The following is a 10,555-nucleotide window of genomic DNA, read 5'->3' as shown; positions in this document are numbered from 1 at the left end:
CCCCTCCCTCTCCCTCTCTCTCGATACGGACGCACAGACAGACGCGCGTCTCTGCACGCACGTGCCCCTTCCTGGCGCTCGAAGAAGGGCGGCACAGGGGGAGGCAGGACAGGGGAGGCGCCCGCCTGACCACACACACACACCGACCGACCGGGGAGGGGGGGGGAGGGAGACCCACGCACGCAGACACACACACACACACACACACACGCAAGGGAAGGGCGGCCCAGAGACACTCTCGCCCGCCCCCGCCCCCCTCTCTCCGTAGGGCCTCGCGCTACTAGGCCGAAGGGGCCTGCTGCACCCCGCGGGCAGCCCACCACGCGCTGGGAGGAGGGTTGGGGGCTGGCTGGGTGGTGGCCTGTGCGGGGGCGGGCGGGCAGCAGGAGATTAGCCGCTGCAGCTGGGCTCCGGACCCTTGCCGGAGAGGAGGCCCGAGCGGCGCGCTCCGCGTCCCCAAGGGAGGGCTCAGGCTGCAGGGGCAGCCTCGCCCCCCACGAAACCAAGCCCCGCGCCCAGGAATGCAAATGCGTCGCGCTCAGTCAGGCAACAGCCGCCGGTCTCTTTATTCGTTCCCGCAGTCAGTGCAGAGAAGAAGGGTCAGGACGCGCTGCGGTGGGGCCGCCGGGAGAGCCTATCCCCCCCCCCCTCGGTCCCCCCTGCCGCCCTCTTCTGGCGGGTCAGCGGTGGTGAGCCGGAGCTGTTTGGGGCTTGCCTTCGTCATTGCCCGGTTCCGGATTTCTGTCACCACATGCCATCCCATTTCTGATCTCTCTTCCAGTTATCCAGGGATAGGGTTATGTTTATTCCACAGCCCTTCTCTTCAGCGGACAGACGGTGCAAACAGGGACCCGTGGGAATATGGGGGGTGGGTGGGACAGAGGATGATGCTCCGTAGTAGAGCGCATGGGGTGGGGAGAGGCTGTTTGGCCAGTCCTGGGCAGGGACCTCTGCCTTCAGCCGTAGCTGTGTGGGCTGTTGGGGTTCATGGGGGAAGAGTCTTGACCTCTTGACCGACCCTTCAGCTGCCAAAGCCGATGCCTGAGATGCTGCACCTGGCAGGTGCCCAAGACACAGCCGACGCGCATCAGCTGAGGGTGGAGGAGGCGGCCAGCCGCATGTCGCTTCCTGCGGTGCGGTCCTCGTCTTGAAGCTAGGCCCGAGGGGCTGCTGGTGAGACGCTGAGTGCCCGGCCCGCGTCCCGGGAGGGCACGCGGGTCCTCCAGTTGGCCAGCAAGGAGCAGCAGGGGTGGTTTACCAGTCCACCAAGACTTAAGAGCCTCACAGAAGGGCACCCCTGTCGTCAGCCAGGCTGGGCAGCGGGGTCTCTCCAAAGGTTGCCTGCAACAGACAAATATAGACGTTAATGTGGCATTGACCTTGCCCCCTTGCAACGCTAGGACAATGGGCTTCTGAGTGCGAGAGACTAAGACCTGGTCACTGGCACAGTTGCTAAACCTGGGTCTGGACTGTGCATCTGGCCACTGAGATGACCAGAGCCAGTTTGGTGTCGTGGTTCAGTGCGCGGACTCTAATCTGGGAGAACCGGGTGTGATTCCCCCACTCCTCCACTCGCAGCTGCTGATGTGACCTTGGACCAGCCATAGTTCTGACAAGAGTTGTTCTCTCAAGGGCAGTTCTTGAAAGAGCTCTCTCAGCCCCACCTACCTCACAGGGTGTCTGTTGTGGGGAGGGAGAGAAAGGAAGTACCCCTGGCAAACTACTGTTTGGCGCCAGGTGTGCCCATCTGAATTTAGAGGGCCATTACTTTCTATGGGAAGACTTGGGCCTTGAAATCCAGGGGCCAGGCCTCCCCCCCCTCCCCGAAAACAAAAGGCCCTTTTGAATGGTAAGTCTCTGGAGTCCATGGCTCAGGTCTACCTCCCACTGAAAATTATGGCCCTTGATACTCTACAGGGATCTGTTGTTAACTATTTTCCCTTCTGAGAGAGAGAGACACTACAAACACCAAAATAGATTTCTACAAGGGGGGGGGACCCCACAAGGATTTGTGGGGGGGATCTCATTTTCCTCCTCCCCCACTATTCCCTTTTTCCTTTTCCTGAAAGTCCCCATACCCTTTCCCCGCCTCCTTCCCATGCCCAGCGGATGCTCTGTCACTGGGCGCCTGACAGCCCCTTCCTTCTCTCCTTCCCACCCACCAGCCAGACTGCCCTTATCTTCCCAACACCCCTTTCCAGCTTTCCCTCCCCTGGCCACCTCCCCGTGGGAAGAAAACTCTGGCTCAGTGGCGCAGTGCCCGTCGCCAGGCCCAGTTGTGTGGGGCCGGCCAAGCTCAGCCCAGTTGCACAACAGGGAACCTGCGAGGAGGACTCACTTCCCCCGTCTTCCCACACGGTCTCCTCCACCCCACCTCCTGGATAGCTCCAGTGGCTGCCCATCAATTACGGGGCGGAGTTCAAGCCCTTCCTGGCCTTGGAACCTCATGGCTGCAAGATGAGTTGGTTTTGTACCCCGTTCTTCAGTCCCCGAAGGAGTCTCAAAGTGGCTTACAATCGCCTTCCCTTCCTGCCTCCACAACAGACACCCTGTGAGGCAGGTGGGGCAGAGAGCTCTCTCGAGGACTGTGACGGGCCCAAGGTCACCCAGCTTGCTTCATGTGGAGGAGGAGGAGGAGTGGGGAACCAACCTCCCCCCCCCGTTCTCCATGTTAAAGTCCGCCGCTCTTATCCACGACACACACCTGGCTCTACCACAGCAGCTTCCCGCGTCTGAGGAGGGCCTTCTGCAGGTGCCACCCTGCCAGCAGGCAAGGTCAGTGGGCGGCCTGGATGCCCGTGCCTCTTCTCTGTGTCGGGGCCCCCACCCTGTTGGGGAAAGGCCTGCCTGACGCCCTGAGGAAGGCTCCCCCACTATCCTGGCTTTCCACAAAGCAGGCCAAACGGAGTTGTTTAGGAGGGCTTTTTACAGGATTGCTAGTTAGAGCCACACTGCAATGAGACTGTTCAGAAAGATGCATTGGCAAAGGGATGGGGACTGTAGACTGTCCTGTCTGTCGCTGCGAGGGTGCTCCCACTCTTATTTCTCTGTTATTTAAACGTGTCATGTTTTAAATGCATGTTTTGTTTCAGCTGTCAGGTTTCTACTCGTTTCCAGACTTCTGCCCTCCAAACCGGATTGCACTGTTGACCGGATGCCCCAGCCTCGCCACTGCATTTGACTGACGCGGCATAATAGGCCTTCAGACTCCGCGACAAAGGTGTACTGTTCGTGATGCTTAAAAACCCCTTTCATTGCTTGCTTCTCTCCTTCCCACACACCAACTAGCCTTTTATCTGCCTCATCTCCAGCTATATTTATTACTTGTTTCCTTCATTTAGACATCAGCTTTCTCCCTGACGGGGACCCAAAACAGCTGACATCGTTGTCCTCGCCACCCTTTTATCCTCGGAACCACCCAGCGAGGCAGGTGAAGCTGAGAGTGTGTGATGGCCGGCCGAGGTTACCCCCTTGGTTCTTCCATGGCAGAGAGCCAAACGGAACATAAGAACATAAGAGACGCCAATGTTGGATCAGGCCAAAGGCCCATCCAGTCCAACACTCTGTATCCCACAGTGGCCAGAAATACCAGTGCCATCAGGAGGTCCACCAGTGGGGCCAGGACATTAGAAGCCCTCCCACTGTTGACCCCCCCCCCAAGCACCAAGATGACAGAGCATCACTTGCCCCAGAGTCCCTATCTATACCTTGTGGCTAATAGCCACTGATGGACCTCTGCTCCATATGCTTATCTAATTCCCTTTTGAAGCCGTCCATGCTTGTAGCCGCCACCACTTCCTGAGGCAGTGAATTCCAAGTGTTAATCACTCTTTGGGTGAAGAAGTACTTCCTTTTATCCGTTCTTCTAACCCGACCGCTCTGCAGTTTCATGGAGTGCCCACGAATTCTTGTATTGTGAGAAAGGGAGAAAAGTACCTCTTTCTCTACCTGCTCTTTCCCATGCATAATCTTATAAACCTCAATCATGTCACCCCTCAGTCGTCGTTTCTCCAAGCTAAAGAGCCCTAAGCGCCTTAACCTTTCCTCATAGGGAAAGTGTTCCAACCCTTTTATCATTCGAGTTGCTCTTTTCTGCACTTTTTCCAAAGCTATAATATCTTTTTTAAGGTGTGGTGACCAGAATTGCACACAGTATTCCAGATGAGGTCGCACCATTGATTTAGATAGCGGCATTATGATATTGGCTGATCTGTTTACAATACCCTTCCTAATAATCCCCAGCATAGCATTGGCCTTCTTTATTGCAGTCACACACTGTCTCGACATTTTCAGTGAGTTATCTACTACAACTCCAAGATATCTCTCTTGATCAGTCTCTGCCAGTTCAGACCCCATCAACGTGTATTTATAGTTAGGATTTTTGGCTCCAATGTGCATCACCTTGCACTTGGCCACATTGAACCCCATTTGCCATGTTGACACCCACATTACAGCATCCACAGGTCCACACCCATTTTAGAGCTGAACTTGAGCCATTTAAAAATGCCCCAGCAGAGCCAGGAGTTCTCCACCCCCCCACGCCTTTTCACACAGCAGAACGGTGAGGGGGGTGGCCGTGGACACCAAAATGTCTAGTTTCACCCATAGTGGGAATTCAAATGTAGGTTTCAGAAATGCAGATCTGAAACTCTAATCATGTCAGGCTGGCTACTGTGGGGTGGTTGCTGTTGAACAGTAGCAAGCAGCTAGGTCTGGGTGAGTCATGCAAGTCATATGGTGGCAAATTACCCGGTGGTTGCTGCCAAGCCCAGTCCAGACGAATCCTCCCTCAAAGGCCGAAAGGGCCCTGCCCCCTCCCCCTGCTCCTTCCTGACAGAAACCAAGTCTTGAAGGCTGGCAATACTGCTGTAGTCGCCTAGCAACACCCACTAAGGGCAGACACCACTTCTATCATTATGGAGGATTTTCACACAAACACACCTTGGGTGTGTTTTAAGATTCCATGGGGGTGTTTTTTTCCTGCACACCTGGTACTTTCCTTAGGGTTGTGGAAAGATCTGTCTTGTCTGTCCATGGTCCCAGTCTCCAGAGTTAAGCGCCCACAGTTGTCAACACACTGATGACTCTCGTGTGCCCAGAAGGGGCAGCAAGAGACCAGAATATACGCTCCCCGTTCTCCCGTGTCTGGATGAAGCGGCGGCAGCAGCAGCAGGTCTGAGGGAACATGTGGGGATCCCACTGCCTGGGGGCTTCATCGGAGCCAGGCCCGATATGCCCCCCCGCCTTCAGCTGTGATGAGCACTGTCCGATACCACCCACCGCGGCATCCCTCCAGAGAGGCTGGCTGGATGGGGAGGAGGGAGCGCCAGACTGGGTGGTTCAGCTCTTCCTTGGCTGACCAGTTTCAGGAGGTGGTGCCGTGGGGTGGGGTGGGGCTGCTGCTGCTTAGCACCACCCTGGGGGTTTAGGCTCTGAGGGGCACCACAGGGCTCCATCTTGTCTCCCTGCTGTTTGACATTTACACAAAACCACTCAGAAAGTTCGTCAAGGCATCTGAAGTGCCACCAATATGCAGATGACACACAAGGCCACCCAGCTGGCTTCATGTGGAGGCGTGGGGCAGACAGCACTTTCTATCAGCTTTGGTGTGCCACTCCTGAAAAAGCCCATCTCCAGTTGCCACCCAGCTCTCGCCCCTGTGTGTGTGGGGGGGTGGGCACCGAGAGCAGGGCTTGTGAGGCAGATCTTCAGGGGCAGGCTGGGCAGGAGCAGGCCCTTAAAGGTTATATATTGATCCTGGAAACAAATGAGCAAGCAGCGTAGATCCTTCCACACCAGAGTGACACAACCTCTATTTGACGGATATCCCTGTACTCTTTTGAAAGACAGCACACTACAGTGATCTAACCTGGATGGCATCAGAGCGTGGATTGCCGTGGTGGTCAGATCACGCTTCTGGAGGCATGACTGCAGCTGGCGTATCAGCCAGAGCTGATCGAGAGTCCTGTCTGTGTGCCACAGAGAAGACCTGGGCTTCAGTTTACTGGCTCTCATCCATCCCAGCTGGGAGGGACAGTCATCTCTTGCAGACCACAGGTGAGACCAAAACAAGACAGCCGTGGGGGTGGGGCAGAAGGCACCGCCCCCTTCCAGAAGAGTTAAGGGGGAACTGGAGGGAAATCTCCCATTCTAGCCCACAGGAGGGGAGAGGAGGGGACCGGAAGCAAAGACTGGAGGGAGGAGCGCACACACACACACACACACAGAGGAAAGGAGCTACCTGCCGCAGGGGGGGGGGGGGGGGGGGGGGGGAGGCACGTGAATCACTGAAACCAGCCGCATCAAAGGCTCTTGGTCCTCCCACAGATGCTTTCAAAACAGCCTCCATCCCTTGAGCACAAAGTCTGAGTCCAGCCAGGCACCTTGAAGACCCACAAAGTTTTATTCAAGGCAAGAGCTTCCCACACTCCCTCGGACACAGACTGACACAGAATTTCCTCAAGCCACACATGCAGAAAGATTGGGGGGGGGGGCAGTCAGAGCCAAGGTGCATCATGAGTAAAGCCCCTCCCCAACAGACATCGTTTGAAGCCAGCAACTGGCTTCAGAGAATCCTGGAAGATCCACGGCTGGAAGAGCGACAGCCTCCGGGGGGGGGGGGCTCCGTTTAGTCAGAACTCTGCACAGGGGCAGCCACAGGCGCTCCACTTGCTCCCAGCAGGGACCGGGCCAAGCACAGCCCTTGCACCCGTGACCCTTGGTTGGCCCGCGCACCCGTTTGTCCACAAGGCAGATGTTGTGGATGTCTGGGCACTTGTGCCAAAAAGGTTGTCCACCCTTGCAATAACCCCTACTTAGCCAAGAAAACACAGGCTTGGTTGGGACCAGTAGATGCAGGAGACGGTCTGTAAGAGTGTCTGTCTGCCTCATCTCCTTCCCCTGACCAGCATGGTGGCGGCGGCGGCAGGACCACCCTCAGAGAACTACGGTCTCTGGTTCTTCCTGGCAGAGACAGGTGTGCATCTTGCCAAGGGCCTTTGGGGCCTTCCCTGGCTGTCTGGCAGAAGTGGCCACCCCCTCTCGCCTTTGACCACAATCTGATCGCCTCTGCAGCTGACTGGGAAGGGCAATGGTGGTGCTTGGACATACTGGCCCCTCTGCTGGACCTCCTGGTGGGCCCTGGTATTCTTGGCCACTGTGTGACACAGAAGAGTGTCGGACTGGAGGGGCCACTGGCCTGACCTGACATTGGCTTCTCTCTGGTGTTCTTTCTTGTGTTCTTTCCCAGCAAATGCCCTCAGCATTTAATCTGCTCTCCCATTCTGAAAATCACCAGGGAAGGTCACCTGGGCACTTGGAGAAGGGAATCATCTGTGTGCCAAGAAACCCACCCTCCTTTTCAACCAAGGCAGGTGTCTGGGCAAGGTGAATTAACCGAACATCCATCCGGGTTAAATGAGATGACGGGGGTTCAGCAAACCGGTCAACAGAGGACAAGCATGTTTTTGATGGGGTTATGAACTCTTGAAAAGATCAGGCTTCCACCTTGGGGGTTCTCATAGGAGCACAACAAGAGCCCTGCCTGGTCAGACGAGTGGTCCCTCTAGTCCAGCAGCCTGTCTCACACAGGGGCCAGCCCCTTGCCCAGGGGGGGCTAATAAACAGGGCGGAGAGACCAAGGCTGCTTTACCCTGCTGTTGCCTCCTCGGTTTATTGCCTCTGAATGTGGAGTTTCCCCCATGCTCCTCACCGTGGCTAGGAGCCACTGATGAACCCATCTTCCATTATTCTGCTCCCTTTACAGCCATCTATGCTTGTAGCCATCACCACATCCACCGACAGTAAATTCCACAACATAATCGCTTGATGAGTAATGAAGTATCTCCTTTTGTCTGTTCTGACCCTATTGCTCACCAACTTCATTGGGCGCCCTCAAGTTCTGTTATGGGAGAGGAAGCAAAAGCTCCCTCTATCCATTTTGTCATAATTGTATGCACCCCTGGCACCACGGTGGCTCAGAGGTTAAGATGCTGAGCTGCAGACCAGAAGGACTGTGGTTTGGCAGTTCGAGACCCGAGTGCCACATGATGGAGTGAGTGCCTGTCTCTGGCCCCAGCTCCTACCAGCCTACCAGTTCGAAACTGCAAGTCGATAAGTAGGTACCGCTTGGGTGGGAAGTTAACAGTGTTCCGTGTGCCTCGGTGTCTAGTCATGCTGGCCACATGAGCACGGAAACGTCTTCAGACAGTGCTGGCTCTTTGGCTTGGAAACAGAGATGAGCCCCACCCCGTAGAGTTGGATTCAACTAGCTTTCGATCAAGGGAAACCTTTACCACTACTATCGCACCCCCCCCCAGCCTTCTTTTTTTCCAAACTCTTCAGCCTTTCCTCATAGGAGAGGTGCTCCAACCCGATGATCACCTTAGCTGCCCTCTTCTGTAACTTTTCCAGTTCTGCAATTTCTTTTTTTTGGGGGGGGTAAGGTGAGCAGACCTGCACCCAGGACCCCAGAGGAGGCCATGGCTCTGTACCGGAGCATTACTAGTGGCCATTTTACTCTCAGTCCCTTTACCAATTATCCCATTGCCTTTTTCACCACTGCTGCACATGGAGACAACATTTTCATTAAACCATCCACTATAACCTCAAGATCTCCTTCCCTCTCACCTCAGACAGTTCAAAACCATTCAGCATATAGTTAGCATTAGGATTTCCTGCACTAATGTCCATCTCCTGACACTTCTCAACCCTGAACTTTGCCACATACTGATTTTCTCTCAGCAGGATTTGTTACTAGATATGTGTAATAATTCTATCCTTACCAACACTTTCTGCTACTTTACCCGGAACAGATGTTAGGGTAGCTGGCTGTAATTCCCAGGTTCCCCTCTGGACTTTCTATAAGCTGTTGTGATATTTGCCACTCTCCACCAGTTACACACACTGGTTAGATCAACCATGACATATCTGAGTCCCTTAAGAACCCCCAGCTGTGAGCCATCTGGTCCAGAGACTGACTGGTTTTTAATTTCACCAGCAGACCTGGAATATATCATCTCAATTTGACTCAGCTCTTCAGACTCCCTTCCTAAGAACAGTGGCTCTGGTGTGGGTCCATACCCAACAGTTTTCCACAATGAAAACAGATGCCAAGAGCTCGCCCACAGTTTCTCTGCCATCTCATCATCCTTTATCAATCTTTTAATTCCCCTGTCATTCAACAGCCCAATTGCCTCCCTAGCTGGTTTCCTGATAATACTTATTATCCGTAACAAAGATACTTGGATAAATGGCCCCTCCCCTCCCCAAGCTTGGCATTGCACGGCAGCGGACTATCCTTCAGAATGGTCTCAGAGGGCTGCCAGGTTGGTCTACAGCTGGGTGTGGGTCCAGGAGCGCCTGCCTTGGAGACAAGGTGATTTTTGTGGCAGCAGCTGCTTTTGAGAGCCAAGGCTCCCTTGAGAGCACCAGTTTGGTGTGGTGGTTAGGAGTGTGGACTCTAATCTGGGAGAACCGGGTGTGATCCCTCAGTCCTCCACATGCAGCTGCCAGTGTGACCTTGGGGCAGTCACAAGTTCTCTCAGAGCTTGATCTCTCTAGGGTAGTTCTCGAGAGAGCTCTTTCAGCCCCACCTCCCCCTCGCAGGGGGTGTCTGTTGTGGGGAGGGGAAGGGAAAGGAGTTTGTAAGCTGCTCTGAGACTCCAAGTGAAGGGCCAGGGGGTATAGATCCAGTCTCCTTCTCTTCAGATCTGACCAATTCTTCAGGATCTCTAATTTGTTACGGGACTTGAATCTAGCTCTATCCCAGAATGTTTTTGCACCTTTGGACCACTGCTGATTCTGTTTCAAGCATCATTCCTAAAGGCGTGCCAAAACGGGTGACAAACTGTAGGCCCGCTGCAATAGGTGCGGTGCAGTGTTCAGAACCAGAGCGGTCAAGCAGCGCAGGAAGGACTGGGTGTCTGCTTTGCATAAACATGCTTAACTTCATGCTGGATCAGTGAGAGACCCAAGATCCAGCAGCAGCAGCAGCAAGTCTTTGGAGCAAAATTCATGAATCGGAGCTGGCCTCTCCAACCCAGAGAAGAAGATCCCCAGTGGCCTTGGCGAAATACCCAGCAGAAGGGGGGGGGGGGGGGGGGGAGGTGTCAGGTCCGAGAAGTGGCTGTGGCATAAGACAGGATCCGGCCCAAAGAGGGACGACAGAGTGGCAGAGAAGACCTGCTGGCCTCGGCCACACAAGGGGGGGATGTTGTGCCACTGACCCTTTTGCCATGTTAGGGTGTGTGGTGGTGGTGGGGCTTTTCCATCTGTGGGACTAGGTGATCCCCCCACCTCCTCTTCCCCATATTGCTTCTCTAAGGGGCAAAGTGGGGAGGGGGATGCTCAGCAGAGGCCGAAGGAGGCCAGGCAGGGCCCCCCCCCCACTTGGCAGAACTTGGTCCGGAGGCCGGCCCCCCCGCCTCCCCCCTAGATACCTCCTCTTCCCCATATTGCTTCTCTAAGGGGCAAAGTGGGGAGGGGGATGCTCAGCAGAGGCCGAAGGAGGCCAGGCAGGCCCCCCCCCCCCACTTGGCAGAACTTGGTCCGGAGG

The 10,555-nt window shown here is 55.2% G+C and overlaps 2 protein-coding genes across 2 annotated transcripts in view; one reads left to right on the top strand and one right to left on the bottom strand.

Moving 5' to 3' along the window:
- ACRC (acidic repeat containing) overlaps positions 1–114 on the bottom strand; it is a 25,572-nt gene extending 25,458 nt beyond the window's left edge. Inside the window, exon 1 of the mRNA XM_015415510.1 lies at positions 36–114. The gene's annotated coding sequence lies outside the window, so the exon portion shown is untranslated. The remainder of the gene's footprint in view (positions 1–35) is intronic.
- A 6,795-nt stretch (positions 115–6,909) lies between these two features.
- The window catches only part of SBF1 (SET binding factor 1), a 105,243-nt gene continuing 101,597 nt past the window's right edge, over positions 6,910–10,555 (top strand). Inside the window, exon 1 of the mRNA XM_015415507.1 lies at positions 6,910–6,976. Within this exon, the coding sequence (XP_015270993.1) occupies positions 6,910–6,976 (67 nt within the window). The remainder of the gene's footprint in view (positions 6,977–10,555) is intronic.

Source organism: Gekko japonicus, unplaced genomic scaffold, assembly GCF_001447785.1.
Source record: "Gekko japonicus isolate JY-2015 unplaced genomic scaffold, Gekko_japonicus_V1.1 scaffold1667, whole genome shotgun sequence".
In the NCBI taxonomy this organism is placed as follows: domain Eukaryota; kingdom Metazoa; phylum Chordata; class Lepidosauria; order Squamata; family Gekkonidae; genus Gekko; species Gekko japonicus.
The sequence above is the reverse complement of the archived record's forward strand: the minus strand, read 5'-3'. Positions and strand labels throughout refer to the sequence as shown.